This window comes from Rissa tridactyla, chromosome 1 (assembly GCF_028500815.1).
Source record: "Rissa tridactyla isolate bRisTri1 chromosome 1, bRisTri1.patW.cur.20221130, whole genome shotgun sequence".
Lineage (NCBI taxonomy): Eukaryota > Metazoa > Chordata > Aves > Charadriiformes > Laridae > Rissa > Rissa tridactyla.
The window spans coordinates 140,051,821-140,076,449 of NC_071466.1; the positions used below are offsets into that span (position 1 = coordinate 140,051,821).

At 42.0% G+C, this 24,629-nt stretch overlaps 1 protein-coding gene across 1 annotated transcript in view; it reads left to right on the forward strand.

Annotated features, from left to right (window-relative positions):
• Positions 1-1,653: 1,653 nt before the first annotated feature.
• VWF (von Willebrand factor) overlaps positions 1,654-24,629 on the forward strand; it is a 145,598-nt gene continuing 122,622 nt past the window's right edge. Inside the window, exons 1-7 of the mRNA XM_054220138.1 lie at positions 1,654-1,790; positions 3,306-3,360; positions 3,948-4,106; positions 5,769-5,871; positions 5,958-6,166; positions 15,818-15,942; positions 23,169-23,385. Of these exons, the coding sequence (XP_054076113.1) occupies positions 3,306-3,360; positions 3,948-4,106; positions 5,769-5,871; positions 5,958-6,166; positions 15,818-15,942; positions 23,169-23,385 (868 nt within the window). The 5' untranslated portion in view covers positions 1,654-1,790. The remainder of the gene's footprint in view (positions 1,791-3,305; positions 3,361-3,947; positions 4,107-5,768; positions 5,872-5,957; positions 6,167-15,817; positions 15,943-23,168; positions 23,386-24,629) is intronic.

Consider the following 24,629-nt stretch of genomic DNA (forward strand, 5'->3'; position numbering starts at 1 on the left):
TGGGTAAAACTCTGACCTGCAGGTTTCCGCAGGGTCTGAGCCTCCGTGCTTCCTGGTACCTCCGTCTAGAGATTCACAGCTTTTGCTGTTGCACCCTCTAATGAAAAAATGCCAAAGAAACAGTTTTTAAAGCTTTGACTTGCGTCTTTTTCCCATAGATGTTACTCCTTTGCAAATGCAGAGGAACACTTTGTGCAGAAGCCGGGAGCATTGTTATTGTCCTTTACCAGTACTTCATTGCAGCAGCAGGGATTTCTAGGATTGCCCCATGCTGGAGGGATATCTGTGGCGCACAGCGAAGGCCATGGCTGTAGTGGATGCCAAATTTCTGCACACGTGGGGCATTTTCTTGCATGTTCCCCAGGATCTCCCCAGCATTGCTGTGAATGCGAGAGGGGCAAACCTTTCTGCTGCTGGACAAAAGGCGGCAACATCTGGCTGAGAAGATCCCCGTGGGAAAAAATCTCATTCTCTGGCTTTTCACGTGGAAAGAAACAATTTGGTTTGTGCTTGTTTCTTTCTGTCACTTGGTGTCTGTAGCGCAGCTCTGTAGCATTTGAACACACAGCTGTCATGAAGAGTTCATACAAGACAAAGTCAGTATGGCTAACAGTTTATTATTTGTATTGTTTGTAACTTGTCGACCTAAGCAGACTCATCACCTAAATTGTCTCAAAAATAATCCATCGCAATTCTGCGAGTATCAACCTAGGCATCTGTAGAAATCATAAAGGAAATTGCCTGCAGGAAGAAATTATGACATTACAATGTGGGGTTTTTTAATGTTTAGGTTTTTTTTCTTTTTTGTTTTCTAAGAACTGTGTGCAGGGATTACGCTCACTTCATTCTCAGAATTGCTTGTGCACAAGACAGACATGCCGGCTGGGGACTCTCAGGAGGCATGTTTTTAATGTTTTGCATTGTTTTTCTTGGTTTAAATTAAGGACCTGATTCTGTGAACTAGTGGCAAAATACGATTTACAGGGAAACATGTTGCCTCCTAACCCCTTTTTTATTATGAGTAGCTGTTGAAAATATGAAGCATGGGATATTGAAAGTAAAGTAAGATGTCATCTGCTCTGCATTTTTTTGCGTAGTGCTGTATATATGCCCATAGAGCTTGTGCCCACCTCAAGTATGTGCGTGATTAACTTGTACCATGGGTTGTTCCAGAGGGTACCTCTATAAACTTTTCCAAATTCAAGGACTGAATGTGTTGAGCTAATAGAATGTGACAAAAGTCAAATGTGTTTGTATGTGGAGAACAAAACCAGGTCATGAATAGCTCTGAATTTTTTTCTTCTTTCTACTTTAAAGCAGTTGTTCACAGGGAAAAAAAAAAAATCTACATGGTTCTGTGGTCTTTGAGGTATGGAGCATCCTACTATTCCTCTCTAACAATAGTCTTTCAAATAAATGTGCTGCCTATTGGCTCAGCCAGTGAGATTTGTCACACATACACATGCAAAATATATTTCAAAGACTTATCTGTCATGTAAGTTTTTAAAACTATTTCCCCTCATTGTAATTTTCTGGCAATTAAGGCAACTGATTTACACGATAGCAATTTAATCTATTGTCTTGAGAATCAGACGGATGTGACGTTCGGTCTTTATCTTTCCTTTTAAATGAACAAGAGTTCCTGGCTTGTACAAAAACAAGAAATTTCAGACCAAAGCCATTCCAGCCCTGCCTTCTAAAGGAACACGGGAGCAATGGTGTTGTAGGCTATAGGTGGCAACTGGAGGAGCTTCTTGTTCACATGCAAGAGGAATCTCGCACAGAAGAAGGTACCTTCATTTCCAATTAAGCCAGTGGAAAAATTATAGAGGGTTATATACCAGCAGATCTTACTTGATTGTATTCTGATTTGTTAGTGTCACCTGCTCTATTAGAATTGGGGGAAACTTCAAGTCTGCAGCTCAAAACAGTCTGGGAGGTGTAAGGGGGTGAAGAGAAGGGTTTTATACCCCGTCATTTTTTCTTTGCCTGCTTTGTAAAACTGAGGGGTTAACAAAGAAAAGCAGTATCTGATTTGGCCACAATAACACAGTGTGTGCACTAAAATACACTAGCAAGTGGGTAACCTGAGAATAATGCCTATTGTTTTCTTTACCAGTACTTTGTTGCTGCATTCCCATGCGGTTGCCACTTCTTAGCTATCTTGCAGCAGTAACAGCCTTGTGTCAGATTGGCATTTGAAGCAAAATATTAGATTGAGTTTTATAATAGATCTTTCTTTTCCCATCGTTTGTAAATAAGGCAAACTCAGCGTTTATTTATGTGATTGTGAATTGGACCTATGTAATTGACATCGATAATAAGTGTGTGTCTATAAACCGAAATCAGAATTTGTCTTTGCAAAATGCATTCTGGTCTTTAATTGGAGGGTTCTTTTAGGGAAAGGTGTGTCTGGTCTCCTGGCATTAATATATAAACTATGGTATATTTAAGCCTCTCTAGTTGCTTATATGATTACTGAAATTAACTTACTAATTGGAGCTCCCTACAGACTTCATCCATTAACTGCTAATGTCTTGCCAGAGAACGCATCCGTAGTTCACCATCTGCATGACACTCATATCCCATTATTATTTTTAAAGGCCTGGCAGTGCAGGACGTAGTTTATAGACATGTGGAGAACAAAGGCTGATGTTTTGGTTGTAGAAAGCAGGAGGCAATGCTAAAACTGATTTTGGCGAATGGAAGTTTTCACCGTGGGTCTCTAATCTCTTCACAATTTCCTCCCTTGACTTCTTGCCCCTTATCTCAAGCATATTATTAGCCTAAAATCCGTAGATTACAAGCATGTGGTTGTAGTGGTTTGCCAGCCAGACCTGTTGGCTGGTGCGAACTGTTTGGGCAGGTGCAAATCTTGTGCAGCAGAGGTGACTTCTACTGGAGCTAAATTGGCTGATCCAGCCTGGTGTGCTTCTTCATGCCAGATTGCCTGATAAATGATGTTGCATATTGAAGGGCTCTGTGCGTGCAATGTATTAACTCGGGTAAATCATAATATGTGTGTATGTTGGGTTGCATTTCCTGTGGAGGTAGCCCACGTTTCCCTGCAATGAGAAATGAAAGCGGGAAGAAAGAGTAGTTATTCTCCTATATTACCTACTTAAAGACGCATGGGTGGGTAACTGAATTACTGCAAAAGTCTGCATGGATTATGGCTTTCTGAAAATGTTGTAGAACTTCAAAAATAACTTTATAAAGAAAGGACAGAAAATGGGGAGTTGTGAAACAGACTAAACACCCCAAACTAAGAATATTCTAATCTCCCTCTTTTTGATTTTTGACAGATGCTTCTCTTGGCAGTGCTGCTAACAAACCTACTGCTAGCCACTGTAATATCAGGTAGGAAAATATGTTTATTTTCTGATGTTTAGAAACGATAATACATTTCCACTATTTCTTCTGTGAGATTTCCTCCCCCGCCACTCTTTTTGCCCATCTAATCCTGCAATCCTGGCTCAGGCAATATTCTTGTCATGCTGGAGACAGCGATAAAGTTACCCCTTTGGGCTCTTTACCTTGCAACAAGGACTGTGTCAGGTCACAAAGACTCCCTGAAGTCAGTGATGTTTGGCTGAACGAACAGTGGGGCTTTGCTACTGCCCTATTGATTTTAATGGGATATCGGGCAGGCACAAATGACTGAACACATGGCATTCCTCAAAGGATCAGGACTGAAATTACCCATGCAAGGTTTGGGCCAGTAGAAATAAAGCAAAAAAGCCGTTTCACTAATGCATATAATAATAAAAAAAAAAAATAAAAATCTGTGCTTGATTCTATGGGCTGTCACGCTAGGCATACATTCTGCCTAGAAGCTAGAGCTAAAGGACACGCAATGATCAGTGGTGATAAATACCAGCAGATAAATTCCTGAACTAAAAAATGATTGTTTTACGTTGCAAGTTATGTTGTGTTTTGATATCCAGGATCATCAGGTTCTTTGCTTCAGGAGTCATCGGTTTCCCGTTGCAGCCTTTTTGGGAATGACCATATCAAAACTTTTGATGGTTCTTTCTACAATTTTGCTGGGGACTGCAGTTACCTCCTTGCTGGGGACTGTCACAAGCGTTCCTTCACACTCTTAGGTGAGTCTGAGCCAGATACCAAGAAGTAACAAGTGCAAAACGTTGTAGGGATGCGGCATTGCCCTTGTGCCAGGTTCCATCACTGAGAAGAAAAGACAAATAGTTGTCCTTTGTCAGATAGGATGGACGACTGCATAAAAAGATTTTGGGTGGTGTTTTTTTGTTGTGGTTTTTTTTTTTCATTTTATTTTGTTTTGTTTGGTTTGGTTTTTGGCTTCTGTTATCCATTGGTAATACAGCTCTCACAAAATTAAGCTGCCAAGGAATGAAGATTTTCTTGCTGGCTTTTCTAAAAAGGGAAAGTAAGACCTTGTTTAATTTTGAATTTGCTAGGGGAATGTGGCTGTTAAAGCTGAGTACAGGAATAGGAACAACGTGACCCTGGAGAACTAATTTTACCTGTACGCTAAATGCCCCCAGCAAGAAAATCCCATCCTGCAGGACAAAAGACCTTTGAATTAGCATGAGCCTCTGCAGCATTATTCTTGGGGACGGGCAAGAGATTATATGAGAACTAAAACTGTATATTACTTTCATACCAAACTCTTTTGGTAGATATTCTTATATTCACTAATACTGTTCTGTGTTAGTCTTAGTTTAAGGTGACTTCTTACTGACTAAAAGTAAACTGAAGTAAACCGACCCCATCACTCTGAAAAGGAACCATATACCAGTTTAAGTAATTTTCTTCTTCAACTTGCACAACTTGGTAGAGATTTTTTTGTATACAGAAGAACCCACCAACATATGTGATATTATGAATTGATTGCAGTATTTTATGTGAACAATTAAATCTTAAAAAAACAACCATGATCAAACACTTTATTTTTATATTGGGCACATAAGCATGGCTTAATCTATTTTTGATTCCTATCTTAGTATATGTATGTGGGTTTGTTTTGGTTTTGGATACCTGGCTGTGAAGTGCAATCTGCATTTATGAGTAAAGTGTCTAGGTCTGTGCAGATCTGGCTACCTCAGAGAAGGAGGTCCAGAGCGGGTGGCGCATTGTGCAAGGAGCTGCTGTAAAGTCAGAGGTAGACAATGGGCAAAAGCAGAGAAAGGACTATGTCTGAACCCCCCCACTCTCTTCTCTCTCAGAGCCAAAGAGACTTGTGTCCATCTCTATGTGCTGCTGCTTTTGAAAAATTCAGAGTGAGTTGTCCCCCAAGTTGGATAGCCAATATTGGCATCCACCTCTTAAAGAACAGTTGAGATGGTTAGAGGGCTCATCAAGAACAAAGACATCCAGGCTCAGCTCTTCTCTTAGTTCAATGGATTCAACCCCCTTCTCTTACCGCTGTGCTATGGCTTGTTCTTGGGATGAAACAAGGAAGGGAAAGAGCAAGACAGATCGTTGAGCACATCTCCTGTGTAAACTCCTCCAATGTGCATGGTAGGATGGAGGATTCACTGGCTAGAGACGGTAATGGGGGGAGTGTGAGTCCACATCCAGTGCCAGGTCACATGCCTGCCAGTGGTTCATGCCACCCCTCATCCTGGGACTATCTGTCCATTTCATATTAAGCAACTATGGGATGAAAAAGATGGATGGCTCTCGAAAATGTTAGATGATATGCTCCCAACCCTGTAATGTGTACTTACAGGTTGTCCTGCTGAGTCCCAGAACTAACAATATTTGCTTATGTCTCATCTCTTCAGGTGACTACCAGGATGGGGAGAAAATTGGTTTCTCTGTGTATCTTGGAGAATATTTCAATCTTCGCTTCTCTTTAGATGGAGGTGTGATGCAGGAAGACAAAAGGTACCCATGGGAACAAGTATTCCAGAAGAAAAAAACTGATGGTTTTTGTGTGCCATATTCTGAGAAACTCCTATTTTCCTTCACAGGGTTCCCATACCTTTTGCCTCCAATGGCGTATTTATAGAGAAGGAGGCAGGTTATTATAAAATATCCAGTGATGAGCATGGCTTTGTGGTGAAGATTGATATCAGTGGGAATATTCAGATACTCCTTCAAGAGAAGCACTATAATAAGACCTGTGGGTTGTGTGGCAACTTTAATAAGTTTGCTGAAGATGACTTCAGAACTCAGGAAGGTAAGACTATGACTAACTGACTGTATTTTAATGTATGCTCTGCACACTTTCCCTGCTGGGTGATTCAACAAAGATTTTGCTGCTCCATCAAAATGTTTTGACAAAACCTGCCAGGTACCTCATCTTGATGTGCTAAAAAGCTGTCTGACTGAGTTCTTTCATCTTCCTTTCTCCTGAGAGGAAATTGCTGTCACATCTCATTCCTGACCAAAGCCCAGAAGTCTGAATTTAACACTTTTAGAAGCCTTGAATCTTGAAACATGAAGATAAAGCTACGGGATAAACATTGTACAATACACTGTGTGTAGAGACTGACTAGGAGAAGACCCAGCAAAAAAGATGTGAGGAATGCTTGTTGATTCAACTACTAATTTTTCATGAGTTAGGCAAGTGGGAGTAAGAATAGATAGTGTTGCAATAGCAGAATATTAAATCCCAGGGATTGCTGCTGGCAGGTTTGTACTTGGATTTGGCATGGGATGCTGTTCTATAAAGCAGTTACCTTTTAGTGACATTTCCCTGTCTATATGGGCTGTTGGATTGGAGCTGCACCTTATATCACACCACTTCCTAATAAGAGGGAGAGACAAGAGCGCTTTTGCTGCTCTATACACCTTTATGCAAAGTCTGCCAGTGTGCGTGAAGACTAAGAGTTTTGGAAAAGCCCTGAATGTGACTTTGAAGGACCAATCTTGATTTGTGGTATTTCAGAGTGTATTTTAATTTTTAGGGCTTATCTGAAGAGGAAAGGTTTAGAGTAAAGTTAGTTAATACATTAATATGTTAAATTGGTAATGTAAAGTATGTATTAAAAATAAATGATACAGGAAATAGAAAGGGAGACAAAGCAACTTGAAGAGGAGCCTGGCAGCACTCCAGCAAAATGTCTTACTGACGCTTGGGATACATAAGCGTAGCTTCAATGTACAGAAAAAACCTGATTTCATAGTGTGTTAAAATGATTGATCGGTCCTTCAGCAATGTAAATAATAAGAAACAAACTCAGCTCACAGAATTGCTTGGCAAGGCTTGGATACCTTGATGCCTGAATGTGTGGAGATCTGAAGTTTACATCTCTTTCTTGAGACAATAAATAGGAATGAAATTTTTTTTAAAATTTTTTAAAATTTTTTTTAACTGTTGAAGCTAACTTCCAGGTGAGGGGCAACACAAGCATCTGGGAGATGTAATATTCTTTAAATGAAAGACGTAGGCAGCCTATTGGTAACCTATGAAGTGGTTTACCCTTTTCTTTCCACTGCAGTTTTTATTTGCTCTCCTTTTAGCCTGATTATATCTCATAAAGGTCAACCCAACCCAAGATGTGAGCCTGGTTTAATGATTTAGCAATCTGAGTGCACTGAAGGGTGACCTAAGGTTGCCAGCAGACTGAACTCTCTTGTCGGTGTGTTAAAATCTGGGCATATTTTGATTTATCAGACTGGGCCCTCAGTTCTAATCCATTAGATATGTTTCTGGGCTGGGTTTGTATTGGTAATAAATACAATAAGATCTTTGAGCTTCAGAATAATATGCAGTGGAAGCACAGTGTGCAGAGGAAAAAGACAAGGATCTAATGTTGCCAAGATTACAGGCTCTCATCTGGAAACCCCTGGGGAGGACTATGCAGATCTGAATGTCAGAGGCAAAGGAAGAGAGATGATGCTACAGGTTATGCATCAGGTATTGTGCTATAGACAATGAGCTTGTCAGATGGCTGAGATGTGTTAAACCTTCCTCCAGTTATTTTTTTAAAGGCTGGGAAGGCACCTCAATATATAATAGCCTTTAAACTGCTTTGATTTACAGTGAAATGGTAACCTGTCTGGTTGCTACTCGTCCTTGCCTTGTAGGAGGGGAACATATAAGAACCACTGAGGTCTGCAGTTGAAATATTTTCTTCTGTCTCACAGTTTAAAAGCTAATGCAGCACTTCTGTAACATCTTTGCATCTGCTTGCATAGGAGGAAACTCATGTCATTTGATGGCCCATTTCTAGGGTTTCTTTGTGGGACCAGAGGACTAGATCTCAAATTTGTATAGAAGTCAGACTTGTCATAGATAGAATCTAGCCCATAAACACTGTCTTTTGTGTAGCATCAAACGTTTTATCACGGTTTCAACAAAATGTCAATGTTTATGTTGAAAAAGGATTTCTCCGTATTTTAGAAAAAATAAATAAATTGTGGTTTAATAACACAGATGGTTAGTTTGGTTTGCTCCTAAGAAAGTGGATTACAATATAGAACTTCATTAATTATATTTGGATTGTTTTGGGGTGGTGGTGAAATAAGAAGTGAAGCACGTGCTGTATTGGGGTTGGTGGTTGGACTTGATGATCCCAAGGGTCTTTTCCAACCTGAATGATTCTATGATTCTGTGATAACCACTTACAGCAAGTGAATAAAGGAGGAATGAAGGAAAGAGTGTTTAAACTTAGTGAACAGTGTGTAATGTTTTTCTTTTCTCTTCATATATTTATATGCATGTTCTATAATCTGTCCAATCATGTGCTATTGTCGTGGCACTCTTATGGCTCCTCACTGTGTTTTGCTGTGGAAACTGAGAACTGATAGTCTGATGAGAGGATAACACATGTTGCTGCTGTATACACTTTTGATGCTCAGTTATTGAGGCCCTGGAGGTCTCAGTGATGTGTCTCAATCTGTGATACCCTAGCAAATTAACATCAGTAGGACCCAGCTTTGAAGGTAGTAGCCTTAGGCAGTAGCTCTTGAACCTCAAAAAAAGAAAAAGTGTCCCCAGTAGGTTTCAGAGTGGCAGAGACACACAGACAGACGATGGGGTGCTGAGTCACTCTCATTGACATAGTTGGTTACTAAACTAGTTCATCCTGCAGAGAAGTACTCATGTCCTGTCGAGACTTACAAACAAGATTGATTATATTGTGCGTGGTTTCTTGTTTACTGGGTATGGCAGGAAAAACAAGCCAGCTGCCCCTTGGGAGTTTGTTCTCACACTTTAAGCATAACTAAAATATAAAAAGAAAGTTCTTGGAAGCTTTCCAGAGTTTTTTTTTGTTTGTTTTTTTTTTCCCCTCAGATTCTAATGAAGGAGTTAATTTCTCCTCTGCTTTTTCTTGCCAGTTAGGCTCTGATCCTTTATAGCCAATCCTGTGAGTGCTTCCAAGACTTGGTAGTTGAACGGGCTCTGCTTTCTGACATCATCACACCATTCTAACTGGTTGCCAGTCTTTGCTCATACCAGAAACTTGAAGTTGAGTCCTTTCTAGATGCTCAGATTTGATCTACTTGGCAGCCTTCAGCCCGTGGCATTTGAGAATCTCATGATTATTACCATGGGCATTTTACCATTGGGGATCCAAAGCACAGGCCAGAAGAGATGATTTAGAGAAGAAATCTGACAGAACACGGGTAACTTGGTTCTGAAATCTCCTTGGGGCATGCACACGTGAGTGGTCGAAGGACACGCCCTTACCTTGCAGAAGGTGTAAGGTAATGTCTCCTCAATGAGAGCGTCAGCAGCCCAAGCTCATGGAGCTTATTTGTGTGTCCATAGCCTCAGTCTTTGCCTAATACTCTTATCATTGAGCTGTCTCACAGTGGTATTGCTGTGATAGGGGCTTGGATGTCTGGGTCATCATTGAAGTTTATTTGGGCAAAAGAGCTCATTCAAGTCCAACACAGGGATATTAACCCATCGTTTTGCTATTTATGCATGTTACACACCTCTAGAATTATGCAAGAAAAAAACTCCAATGCGAGTTAATCCAGCGTCCCATTATTCTTTTCTTGGCGCTGGCGGGAAGCGTATTTCTGGGAATCTGTCTTCAAATTACAAAGACTTTAATGATAAAAAAATACCCATTTCTAATTTTGGAAAAAGATTTGATATTCTGAGCCTGCTCCAGCTGTTAGCAACATATTTCAGCCTTTTAAGCTGCTGAAATACAGAATATATGATGCCACTGTGGAGTGGATATGGGTTAAATAGGTAGAAGCAGACAGTATGTACAAGGAAAAATCTGATGTTTCAGGTAATGTTTTCATTCTAGAAGTAGTATCAATGCATATGACTGAATATGCAACTTCCCTGTGCGTAGTACCTGTTATCAGAAGCTTTTAAAGTGTGTTCCAGAATCATAGTGATGGTAGCGCAGATATATATCCCCCCCCCCCCCCCCCCCCCCCCCCCAAAAAAAATAAACAAAAGTTTTGGTCATTCTGAAATCCAAATTTCTTGGCATTTTAAAGGATGTCAGTAATTTGATTTTAGGCAAGCTTAAAATTTTTGTTTGGCCTAAGTAAATACTATCATTTTCTTTCTTCCATTTTAATTTGAAAGCAAAGGGGATAGATTCACAAGGGAATTTAGCTGTCATTATCAAACAGAATAGATGAAGAAGACTTGCCTTGTATTTGTCTTCATTTGTGTGAGATGCCAGAAACCTGCATTCATAACCCACTCGGCTTTATGCAGAGTTTGGAATCAAAGTTAGACATTTTATTGTGAGGAGCATGTCTTCAACACTGGGCTGTAGAGTTTTGGAGGTGGGTCTTTCCCTCTCTTGTGTTTAATATTATTAATTTTATGCTCATTGAACCAGAGAGAGTTGGAAAGACTTTATAGCCCATGACTTCAATATTCCATATCATTAATTTTGTCCAAACTATGGATCAATTTTTGGTCAACCTTGCTGATAATTTTGCTTGCCTGGAACCATGTACTAAACCATGTAAAACTGTAAAAACAAAAAACAAAAAAACCCCTAACAAACAAAAAACCCCCATTGCTTGGTAAATAGCCAACATGTGAAAGTTTACACAGCTCTACTCACAGTATTGTAGCGTCTTGAATGAATTCTTGCATATATTTTACAGATGAGTTAACAGACCCTGGGAGAGTTAACCTGATGGGCCTGTGGCCATATGGAAAATCTGCAGGAGGTCCAGGGAGGGAGGTCAGGGTTCCTGCCTCCCGCACACCTGCCTTGAGTGCGAGGTGGTTATTGCTAATGCTTCGCCTTGCCTGACCATCAGTCTCAGAGTAAACAAGCAGCATACCAATTTCAGATCTCAAAAGGAACTGGTGATTTTGAGACCCAGATATCATAGTGAACACTGATTTTTCTGTCAAGAGTGAACATCTGTCTGAAGATCAGATAAGTAAAAGCAACTGTTCTAACCAAAAAACATAAAAGGAGCAGGGGGAAGTCTTGCCCAAAACATGTCAGTGTGCTGTATCAGTTTGGTTTGTTTGGTTTTGGTGTCTTGTTTTGGGTTGGTTTTTTTTTTTTTCTTTTCTTTCTCTTTTTCTCTTCAAGGAGACAGAGACATGAGGGCAGCAGTTAGATCACTAAGGTAGTCCAACAGAATGCCCATGGAGGCCCTACCTGCTGCTGAAGTGGCTGGCGCATGGCCCTCTCCTGGAGGACCTTGACAGGGTCATCAAAGTGGTGAGATGTTTCTGGGACTTAGGGAGAAGGTGAGGTGTGGGTTGTGCTTTAACAGCTACCTCCTGAGCCTATCTTGTATCCTAAAAGGAGACCGCACGCTAACTAGCTGCCTGGGGGTCTCGGCTGCCGAGCAACCAGTTCACATGCTGGTACCAGACTGTACTGTGGTCTGTGTCAGGCACTGGTTCTTCAAGCACTTGTCTTGGATCCAACTTGGTTTTCATTACGTTTTGTGACAGCATCTATTTTCAGCGTGCTCCCTGCAAGACTCAGGCAAAACACGTGCTTTAGGAAAAATCTCACCCCGGCTGTTTGGAGGGTTCCTGGGTGATGATGAGCCCTAACTAGGAATTGTTTCTCCAGAAACTTGGCTGCTTAGACAAAGGAGAAAAACAAAACACGGAAGGAACAAAAGTAAAACAAAAGTCTGCTGTGAGTCTGCCTGAGCAAGGAGACCACGCATCGTCAATGCCCAGGGGAGGGATGGGGAAAGGTGGAGGGAGTGACGTACCTGAGATGCCATGGCAGGGATCAATCGAGATTCAGGACAGGCTGAAATCAAATTAAGAGCCTCTCATTAGCTAGAGGGAAGACTGCTCAGCTAAGCCAAAAGGCCTTTTAAGAAAGAATCAGGTTGTCAAAAGGGATGGTAGGAGACACGCTGCCTGGTGGGTGTGCAGGGTCAAGAGTAGGCAGCTGAGCTGCCCAGCTGCTCTGTTAACAGTATCACCTGCATGCTTATGAAATCTCATCCATTTTTAGGCTGTTTTTGTTGTATTGTCCCTTCCACCATCCTTTCCTACTCCCTTGTGTCCTTTGGCAGAAGGAAATGGAGGTGTGAGGTAAAAGGGCAGCAGTGGCGGCGGCTACTCTTCCCTCTTCCCTCCGCCTGGAGCAGTCAGACGTGCCAGTTCTCCCTTCCCGCTTTTCTTCCTGCAGCTCACCAAGCAGATGAAGTATTTGAGAATCACCACACTGATCGATAGGCCATGTAATGCAGAGTATGAGTTGAAGAGTCCTCTCCCAAGTAACCCTCTGCAGAAATAACTTATCCCCATGACCCCAATTTGTTAAGCAGAACAATGGCCCCAGAGTCACTTCATACTTCCATGTTAGAGCTCTTCTGATGGTCAGTGAAACCTCTAAGTCCAACTGCTTCTCACCTTTCCAGGAGTGTGGAGTGCATCTTACCATGTGTTTGTAAAGGAAACTCACTCAAGGAAAATACAGGTTGCACTGGATCTGCATTATGGGAAATAATAACTGATGATATTAAGAGAGGTGCTGTGTGCCTTTTGGGACAGTGTTGTTTGGTGCTAAGGATGGTGTTTCTGCAGAAAAGCAGGCTGGCAAGCGTGCATGCAAAGTTTTGCAGCATGCTCATTTTAAAGTCATAGCGCCTCTCCAGCCCTTTATCTGTTGCCATAGGTCACTTAAGGCTACACTGAACAAACCACAGGAACAGTACACTGTCAACTGATCTCAATTCATTATTTTCCTAGATTTTTACTGTTGTATGTTGAGGAGGCTCACCTGGGGCAAGATCTCGAGCTATTGAGCAAACCCAAATCGATCAAGTACTGCCTGTTCCATACAGCTTGTAGCTTAGTTTAAGGGCCCCAGGACTTTGCAAGGAGGAAGAACTGCCCTGGCAAGTTGTTGGCAAATCAATCATGCCGGTGGAATGGTCTCCTAATACACAGACAGGTGCTGGCAACAAGAGGGTTTGAAGAGCAGGTTCCAAAAAAAAAAAAACGAACCCCAAACAACCCCATGGAAATTTTGAAATTATTTATTTTGAAAAAAATTTACTTGAAAGTATTAATCATAGAATACAGCAGAAGAGTTAAAATAGTATTATACAAATGTTGCATAAAAGAACTACATAGAGAGGTATAAATTTACATGCACTACAGAAGAAAAAAAAAATCTAATGGACAGGGAGAAATGAAAAGACAGCAATTCAAGGCCAACAGTTGTCCCAACCTTCAAATCTTAACTTGTGGGTAAATGAGGATCTGGTGGTACACGCCAATGGGAAGCTCAACATGGACATGTATTCAGAGCCAGAGGAACATTAGTTCAGAGTGGAGCCCATGTTTTATTTTATAACTGTTAGTGTAAGACTGCATTTGTGCAAATATAAGGGGATGTATTTAATTTGGCATCTTGCGTCTCATCAGACTAGATTTCATTGTTACTCTAATCTTTACAATTTGTGGTAAACTAAAGGGTTGTGTTCTTTTTGTTGCTGTGTTTTTCTTTTCCTGTGCTCAGTCCTGTCTCCATAGGTGAAAATTTCACGTTGTTTATGACATTTCACCTGTCATCTTTCCTTGGAGTCTTCCTCCCTTGACATCTGCCGTGGGTCTAATATACGCTACATTTATAAACGCCTAATTTCTGGTTTGCAAACCAAAGTCTACTAAAGTCTACTGGCTTTGTTACATCCCCCTTAGCATTCTTGGCATAGTTTTCATGACTAACCTTTAGTTTAGGAACAGTTTTAGTGTTCAGTATATTCTGTGTGTTTGTACTTAATGTACAGCAGGTAGGCAATGACATTTTTATTATCTATACATATACATTATGATCTATTATAAAAAAAATACAATAACTACTTTGTAGCAGGAGCCCTCAGAAGAAAGCAGAGGTAGTCCTCTAATCAGCCAGGCAATAGGAGGCAAAAGAGGGAGGAAGGAACATTCCCTTTCTGGGAGGATCCCCCGTCTCAGAAGGATGGAGCAAGAGAAGCAGAAGCATGGCTTGCATCTCCCAGGAAGCAGCAGACATACAGATTAAGTCCTTCAGTTTTGCTTTTATGCAAACTGAGTGCAAATCTTGTCAAATCTGGGCCGCGAGCTGCTCGTAATAGGAAAGAAGAGCACGTTTCAGGACACCTTAGGCAGTAAAATCATGGGCCCGAGCAATTATGGTGTATGTTAAGTTTCTTTGCAAACAAGATTTAGTTTCAGACAGAAGGAGAAAATCAAGGCCAGCTGGTATCAGGAATGATAATGCTTTCATTGGTTAGGGAGAACAGGTTCATTTTGTTTGCCTCTCTAATAATGTCTCATGTTTTATTGACATTTTTTAAGTAGTAGAAAATGCGTAGGCATGCTTAGGCATCTGCAGATTATAGCCGACCAGCAAATAACTCCTACCATGTTCATACAGGTGTGAGAAGTGCTGGGAGCTGCCTTCTGCAGGCTTTAGTCTGTCCTTGAGCTCAGAGAGGTCCTCTGCAGGAGTCAGTCCAGATCACTGAAAGTGCTTTCCTACAGTCATAAAATTATAGAATGGTTTGGGTTGGAAGGGACCTTAAAGATCATCTAGTTCCAGCCCCCCTGCCATGGGCAGGGACACCTCCCACTAGACCAGGCTGCTCAAAGCCCCATCCAGCCTGGCCTTGAACACTTCCAGGGATGGGGCATCCACAGTTTCTCTAGGCAACCTGGTCCAGTGTCTTGCAACCCTCAGAGTAAAGAATTTCTTCCTAATATCCAATATAAATCTCCCCTCTTTCAGCTTAAAATCACTACCCCTCACCCTATTGCTACACTCCCTGATAAAGAGTCCCTCCCCATCTCTCCTGTGGGCCCCTTTAGGTACTGGAAGGCCACTATAAGGTCTCCCTGGAGCCTTCTGTTCTCCAGGCTGAACAACCCCAACCCCCTCAGCCTATCCTCACAGCATAGGTGCTCCGGCCTTCTGATCATCTTCATGGCCCTCCGCTGGACCCACTCCAACAGGTCCATGTCCTTCTTAGGTTGGGGGCCCCAGAATTGGACGCAGTACTCCAGGTGGGGTCTCACAAGAGTGGAGTGGAGGGGCAGAATCACCTCCCTCGACCTACTGGCCATACTTTTTTTTGATGCAGCCCAGGATGCGGTTGGCTTTCTGGGCTGCTAGTGCACATTGCTGGCTCATGTTGAGCTTCCCACCAACCAACACTCCCAAGTCCTTCTCCTCAGGTCTGCTCTCAATCCATTCTCCACCCAGTCTGTGTTTGTGCTTGGGATTTCCCCAACCCACATGCAGGACCTTGCACTTGGCCTTGTTGAGTTTATTTGGATTAGAAATTCATTTGCTACGACAGTCTTTATTTTTAAAAACAGCTTTCACCATATTGTCACTCTCACAGTAGCCAATAATGACCACATGTTGCTCAGACCCCTAAACAGCCGCGTGCTTCTCTTCTTCTTCATTCACAGGGACCCTTGTGGGAAACAGTTACGATTTTGCAAACTCCTGGGCTTTGCACAGTGAAAACAAGCGGTGCAAGAGAGTGCAGACTCCAAGCAACACCTGCAACATATCATCTGATATTGCAGAGAAGGTTGGTGCCACAAGATACCATTCTGGTTTTGGTCCTCCCCTAGCTGAAGGCAGCTTGCCTGTCCATTAGCAGAAGGAATGCTTCCTTGAATCCACGTCTGTATCTAATGTGGTCCTCCCTTGACAAGTGATTAGGGTGCGAGGCATGTTTTGGATTTATGAGGTGCAGTGTGGTCTGAGATAGCTATACTGGGCACTGCTCTTGCCACTGCACTGGAGCAAGGTGCGTGGCTCCTTGCCCAGCCTGGCAGGAGTTAACCACAGGGCTGGTGGTGGCCTGGCCGTATGTAGGTCCCGGCTGTGGTGCAGCAGGGTCAGGTGCAGGCAGAAGGTGGAAGTGACACATCTGCAGCACATGCCTGTGGTGTCTGTGGGCACTCCTTGCCTCTCCATGAGCCAGCACGGGGCTGGGGCTGGACGCAGGATGCAGCTGTGTCCTTGTGGTTCCTGAGCTGATAACTGTATGCTCTCCCTGCAGACTCTGGCTGGTGCTCGCAGGATTTCTGTGTTGGTCTGCCCGGAGTGGTAGAGCAGTGACCTTGGAGGTTGTGTGTTATGACTGATGTCTTATTTGCTGCAGTCTTAAGAAAGGAACAGTTTACTCACTAGTTAGTGAATGCAATTTGTCTCCCCTACTGCGCCCTAGCTGTCGCTGTTCTTTCTAAAACAGTAGTACATGTATATCCCTCTTCCTCTCGCCCCAAAAACCTCCAAACCCAACACAAAAGTGTCAAACAGGTAAACAAAGAAACCAACAGCTCATTTGAGCCCGCAGTGTGAGTTGCTGCCAAAGAAACTTTGGTGTGAGTTGGGAAAGGTGTGTTTAAGTCATTCCCATAGAATAAGGTAGTTAATTCCCTCTCTGGTTCTGCCAGCAGGGAAGCCTCTGTGGGCACCACCACCGCAAACAGTATTTGTGAATGTGTTGCAGTTCATATACCTGGGAGTCACCAGAGCAGGAAGATGCTTTGGCCAGGCTATTTTTGACAGAGGAGATGTTCTCTGCAGGTGTTGCACAGGCTCTGTGCCACCAGGCTATTTCACGTGCCAGGAGGAGATTCCTTCAGCTGTGCATGTAGATAGCATCTCTGATTCGTTCAAGAAACACAGAACTACTTGTCTGAGCCAACTCTGTGACACCTTTTGCTGCATCAACCTTTTTCTTCTCTTCTTTTATAAGTATAAACATGTTCCTTGTTTCCATTGGACACAGGACAAACATACGCAGATGGCCACCGGTTGAGGGGGTAGTAAATACTGACTGCATGTGGTATTACAGGTTATGATTGTCATGGTAAATTAAGCCTTCGTCCATTGAGGCTCTGATCTCCTGTACTGATCTCATGTACTCGGTTACAAATCAGAATGGTCCGACGGGGGCCAGGTTTAGATTTAGACAGAATAACTGATGCCAAAATTTAGCTCTTAGTTTCTTGCTATACAAGTCCTGTAGATCGATACCTGTTAAATTAGGCGTAAATAATTTCTCAAGAGCAGTAGCACTTCCTGGAACATACCTGCTCTATGGCTACTTTGAATGTTGGTTTCCTAGTTATCTGAACAAAGCTAAGACTTGGACAAGCTTGCAAACTTCTAAATATTTACAGTTCCACTAAGCTTTTGAACAGGGAGGCTTGTATTGGATATGTCCTGAAATTCAGCAAAGCGTGCTCATGCCCCTTAACACTACAGCTTCAGCCTGCGAACTTGGCCGAGGAAACCCAGATGTGATTTCAGGTTGGAGATCTCCAGCCTGTGCTTCTTGCTCAAGAGACAGTGTGCATGGAGCATTTCTGTTGGGGTCTGGACTGATTGAGCTTGAGTAATGGTGTGTGGTGCCGAGGATGTGACCAAAGTGTGAGGGTTCCAACCTAGCTGGCATGTCTTCTGAGGGACAGGACTGCGTTTTAAACCTGCTTACAGCTCTAGAGCGGGGCTGGATCTTGCAACTGGTTGTGGCCACTGGAATTTTATCTATTCAGGCAAGTTTAATGTTTAGAAAATGTCAACATTGCAACTGAGGCCAGGGAGTGGCAAGTAGGATGAAATCCCGTCTGATGGGTAGACCACAACTAATGCGAGTTTTATACAGATCACGTTAAATATTGATGCTCGGATAAAGTTTGCTCTCCCGCAAACTGGATGAAATTATCTTTTCTCTCATGTGAGTTCCACTCATGAGCTCACAGCATTTAACGTTGGCTTAATTTATTCACTGTGCAAGAGTAAACACAGCGCTATTAATAGAAGTCCAGCCAAAGAAGTGCCTGTTGAAGAATGCAGGGGTTTTTAATAGCGCGCTTTGTTTGCTTGCTTCAGCTTCAGGAATGTAAATCTCCCCCGTCTCCCAGGCTCCCTCCCTGCCAGGCAGTCAGCTGCTAGGTGGGGGAAACAACAGCTTTGGTTCAGTGCTGTCCTCCTGCCCCCGTCCCCCCACTCAGAGTAGATCTGCGGTTTTCTTTGCCCTCTCGTCCCCCCTCCACCCCCAAGAGCATCCTTGGAGAGATGGCTTCTGACTTTGTTGCAAGATGTAGTGAAGCCAGAAAGCCCTGTTGCTTTTTTATCTTTAAATCATAGGAAACACAGGCAATTTTGTGTTCTTTTATAAGGGAGAGCTCTTGTCTTGATTAATGGCACTGTGTATCAGCTGAAGGTCTTGACTCCGATCACACACTGACCCTATTGTTGCTCTCGGCCCCTCCCTGCCCTCCACCTCCAAAGCACACGCAAGCTTACATGTGTTTGACTACTGCTCTGCCTGCATATAGCGTTTCTTTTCAGGTATATGTGCTCCCTTCCTAAGGCTGGATGCAGCCTGGCATCTGCACGGTGGAGCTGCCTGTTGGCTGCCTTGTCTTGTGATCTGGAGAGCATGCCAAATTGGGTAGTGTTGGAGGGAGGGAGCTTCAGCCTCCCTGCCCTCTCCGGCTGCTGTTTAAATAGATACCAAAAAAGAATGAGCACCTCTGCGTTGTCTGATCCATTTTTTCACCACCCAGATGTGATGATTTAGGCTGCCTGTTTGTTGAAATACCGCAATCTAGTAGCCTCTCAGATGACCACCAGTATGGGTGGTCATGGATCTTGAAGTACCAAGTGGAGTGAAGAGAATAACTGTGGTAATGAGGCAGCCTTGAAAACAAAACCAGACATGTTTTGAAGCATTACAATTAATTTATGTGTTCTTAGATGTTACCTTTATTTTCTAGATTTCACCTTTAATAGGTGCATGGAGGCCACAGTTCACTGTATTCTTTCTTTTTTTTTTCTTTCTTATTAGGAAATTTTACTTATAGCATGTTACATGTGAAAGTGACTGAAATTCTAAGCTGAAATTAGAATTCAAATAATTTTTGCTCTTGCTGAACTTCAACTCTTGCTATAGTTGGTAAGAAATAGTCCCGCTCATATCCCATAGAGTACTCCCCAATGCAATAAAGAAATAGTATTTATTCCCATATCTGAAAGCAACTGGGAGAAGTTTTCAACTTTTGGACTGTAATTTGTAATGGTAGAGGCCACAAGCAAGTCCAGCAAAGACATGGACATACGATACTATAATACATTTTAAGGGTGAACATGAGTCCCACTATATCTAAAATCTCATTTTTTCTGCTCCTAAAATACACAGGTTAGCTGAATCAACATTCAAGTGAAGTGACTTCTGTCAGTTGTTATTATGTTTGCTCAGACATATAGCCAGCAGAGTACTGAACATATTAACTTTGGATGCTTTCTACTTGGAAAGATGGCAGGCTAAATCATTATCCCTTTGATTGAACCAAAAGAAGATGTATTCTGAAAAACGATACCCAATTATGGATCAATATACCATACCCCCAAAATATACCCTTCCTGAAGGATCTGGAAAAATACTTCTGTGTATACCATAGGGTTTAAATTCAAGGGAACAAGAAGGTGGCTCTGCTTTCTTCTGTTACTTTTTAGGTTCTATCTCTTTAATGGCAATTGTTAAGCAATTTACAAACGCAGTTCATGCAGCAGCAGAAGGCAATGCCACAGAAATTGGAAGAATGTACAAAATTCCACCTACAGCTCTATGTGGTGGGACTGGGGCAGAAAGAAGGTCAGCAAGTTTGCAGTTGCTAGGGGTTGTCAGTGCCAGGACACCGCCAACCCATTTAAAGAAACACTTAAAATAGAACTCATGCAGAAGTCAAGGGAGAAGTTTCAAGACCTTCAGCTGTATTTCGGGTACTTCAGTCAGTTCTGCTACCTTTAATCTTACAGCCTCCTGTACTTCTAAGTACTGTTTCAGCCTAAGGCTTTATTCCCTTGTCTGTTGGTTTTATATGTTTCTCTGTCTGTGTGGAGCTGTTTCCAGGACTGTTGATCCATGAGGAGAAACACTACAGCAGTGGATGATACTGCCAATATGTAATGCTCACCGCATATGTGCATTGTCCCCTAAACTAAAGAACAAGGACCTCTCTTAGTTCAGCCTGGTCATTGAGTTTTAAAGATAGGAAGGAGAGAAAATAAAAATAACTTGCAGAACGGTTTAAGTTAGAAGAGACCATTGGAGACCTTCTAGTCCAGCCCTCTGCTTGCAACAGGGCCATCCTAGGTCGGGTTGCTCAAGGCCTTGTCCACTCAGTTTTTCAAATATCTCCAAGGGTGGTGGTTCCACAGCCTCTCTGGACACTTGTTCCAGTCTTTGATCACCCTTATGGTGAAAATTTTTTTTTGGTTTTCTATCTGATTGGATTTACCCATATTTCAGCTTATGTCCATTAATTCATCACAATAGTGGAGATATATGTCTAAAAGTTGGGAAAATTCCAGCTATAACTTCTTGTATGAAGTCACTGGAAAATATGAAGCCGTTCAAATGGCAAGAAAACTTTACATAGAGAAAATTAACTGTTTGTTGATTTCTAACACATATTCCTTAGCTTCTTGATAATCAGCTAGAGGTTGGTCATTAGGTATGTTGCTACTGAACAAGACCCAGACCAGAGAACACTACCAGGGGAGAAAAAAAGGCTTTTAATGTTTTTTTTTTTTTTTTTTTTTTTTTTTTTTGTGGAATCTCCTTTTTCTTTTTATTTCCTGACGCATCTGGCATTTACTGGTATGTAATAAACATGGTCATAAAAGATTGTTTCCTACTAGTTTTACTGTTACCTTGTGTTTAGTGGAATATACAGGGTCTGAGTTCTATTGCAACATAACTGTTGAGGTGTATTACCTTTTTAACAAGACTTTTACCTTATTAAGAATGCTTATTAACCCAGGCCCTAAATAGTCTTATTGCATACACTGGTTTTCTGTTACATTTGATAGTATCTGGATCAAGTCTTTGATCCAGGAGTTGCTGCACTGCTCATGCTCTGAATGGCTCTGAGCTCCCTTTCGGTTTTATCAGTTTCATCTTGAAGTGCTGCTTTAATAGCTTTTTTGGCTGTTCTGTTGTTGTTACTTCCACTCTTAAGGCACTTTTTCGGCTTTCGGTACTTCTGTGTAGTCTTTGAGCAGCACCAACCACCATTTATGCAGTTCCTGCTCCCTTCCTTTTGGTCTTTTTTTCCAGATGGTTCAGCACAGTGGCTACTATCTGGGCATCAGAATTATTCCAGGCTGGAGCTGATTTTCTAGAGGACAATCATGTTCAGCTCTCTAATGGCACTCAGTTAGCATTGCTTTAAGTTCCCTGAGGTCTTTCTCAGAAAGCTCAAAACCTCTTTGTGTATGTGGTTTTTCACTGAGCACTTTGCTAAACTCTGAATATATTCCTAATGGGCCGGACATTTCTGATTTGTTTGTTTACATAAGCAAGAAGTTCTTAGTTCAGACATGTACTAGCTTTAGCTGATCACCTGGACAAAACCCCCTTTAGGAAAAAAAGGCTTTTCTACTCAGCAGTTTTCCTATACAGGTATACTATCCGCCATTCAGAGAAGACATCTAGACATCTGCTGAACTCTCAGGTGTTTTGCTCCCCATTTTTCAACTCCCCAAAAATGAAAACAAGACGTTCTCTCTCTCTTTTTTTTTTTTAAATTTTTTTTTTTTAGTACAGCAACTTGCATGTGCTGTCACCTCAGGTTGTTGTTAAGATATTCAGAAGTAATGCATCATTACTGCAAACTACTCTGAAGAACATCTTTCCCCCCCCACCCCCCCATCCTATGTGTAACACCTGGAATATGCAGTGTGGTTACATCTGCTTATATAAAACACTGACAGATAAGTAGAATAAAGTTGTGCTTCAACTGTTTGTGCTCGGGTTGTATCAGAAAATAATTTTTCCGCTTGTTTAGACTCAGTGTCATCCTTTCAGAAAGTTGCATTGCATCGAGGACCTCAGAGTTATTGAACTGTGACATAATGCATACATAAGAGAAAGTCTCTTTGGGAACCTCCCTTGGTGAACTTGTTCATAAACTAAGTTTTCCTTAAGTTTTGTTTCATCTACAGCTAAGTTTCAATTTAATTTGCCGCTGTCTGAAAGGAGAGGTCTTGGTACTGTTTCCCCCATCTCACTGTGCAGTCCTCTCCTTACACTAGCTGTCACAATGCTGCTTCAACTCCCAAGAAGAGCAGAACAAATTGCTTTTCTTCCCTGGGTTATTTTTCTGCCACTTATCTGAGTTAAATTGACCTATCACACATTGGACAAGCCAGCAGGAGTGACAGGAACATGCAGTCAGAACTGGGTAACAAATTTGATTCCGTGGATTTCAGTCAGACTTGATCTTTCACTCTGAAACTTACTCTGTTCCCTCATTATTCAAAAGATGGTCTGATCATCTTTCTAAGTACTCCAAACAAAAGTTGCTCTCCCTTGCTGTGCCCATGTTCCTGATACTCCAGGCACCATCTGGTCTTCACTGGGTAGGCTTCCCTCCATTTGTTGACTGATTGACTGACATGTTGCTGCATAAAACATCCCTTATATGACACTGTTTTACAATAATCAGTATATTAACATACCTCTGTGTCTATATGGATGTGGTGAATAAATGGACGTAGGTCATGACTATGAGCTCTAGCTCTAGCATGCCTATGAGTTTTAGCTCTGTCTCTTGACTATGATGTTATTTAACTACATGGTGGTGTTAAATAATAACCATGATTTTATTTAACAATGGTGGTGACAGTGTGTTTGGAAAAGTTGGGTTTTCTCCCTTCTTCCTGCGACTATAGTAACTAATTTTGTCCCTTTTTCTCTCTCTCTGTCTTTGCTCCTCACTTGTCATGCAGGGCGTCATGGAAACCTGCCAGCTGCTAAGAACATCTTTGACCTTCTCCCGGTGCCACCATAGAGTTGATCCAGAGCCATACATCGATCTCTGTGAAAGAGACATCTGTGCCTGTACCCAAGGCATGGACTGTCACTGCTCGGTGTTCCTTGATTATGCAAGAAGCTGCGCTCACGAAGGAGTGATTTTGGACGGGTGGCCTGAAGAGAGCTTATGCAGTAAGCTGATAGGATTATTCCTAGGTTGCTTTTCCCAAATGAGATCATGCCTGTCTTGCAGATTTATGTGTTAGAGCTAAAAGCAACTGGTGCTTTTTTAGAATGTTGGTTCAGGTTGATTCAGGCATGGCAGGTTAAAATCTTCAGTGCCTGTCACTTCCATTTATCTGAAGTGCCTTTGCTTGCTCCCCCATTCAGCTCTCCATCACCCACCTTTTTCTAGAAGTTGTTGTCCCTAAGGGGGTGATCGTTTGAGTCATATATGAAGAAGATCCTGAGCTGCTACAGGTCCCACCATGGTATAAAAAGTCAGTGAAGTCTTATTTGGTACACAAAGGTATAGACTAGGAGGTTTAGGAAGTATTTCACATATGATTCAGATGTGTGGCGTTACCCAGCCTGTACTTGTAAGTCAGGATGCTCATGAAAGGCTCTCCTTAACAATTTTTGGTAAAGACAATTGTTTCATCCTTTATTTACTTTGAAACAATTACCTCGAAATAGAGACGTTGCCTTTTTTAAGCCAAATTTTGTCTAGGTTAGAGATCCTGATGGCATCTTGAAATGCTGCCTTTATTAGCCCAATTTTGCTGAGGTCAGGGGAGGATTACATCTCTGCTAAGATTTTGCAACAAGGAAGTGCTTAGATTGACTGGGATGGATTGCCTTTATGGAGGAAAGGTCATGTTTGTACCCAGCGTTGATATACACGTATACTTCCACTGGAGAACCCTGGTTAAATACATAAGCACGCTAATGAATAATATATAAAAAAATCAATCCTCTAATATCATGTTCCCGATGATCTCTGTCATGCTTCCTACATGACACAGGAAGGACAATTTTCTCAGGAGGTTTATGTAAATTGATTTCCTGGGGTAATGTGATTTGTACTGACAACGCTTTCTTCTATGGTAAAGATATTCTGCTGTTGGCCACCACTCAAGAAAACTGTGCCTTCAGATTATGGTTAGGGCTGGAATATATTGCCAACCTCTTGTTCAAGGGATTGCACACTGGAGGAGTGTCTTATTTCTAGCAGTCATTTATTACCTTTCCATTGGGACATAAAAGGGATCTGATGAAAACTTGTCTCCTCGCTCAGAGTGCAAGTCAGAGAACCCATTTTTGCTAGGGCTGTCGGTAAATCTGGCTAAAGCCATGAGTGATACCAACCCCTTTCTGTTCCCAGGAGTTTTAGAGCTCATTTCTGAACCTTGACTTCACAAACCATGTTTTTCTGA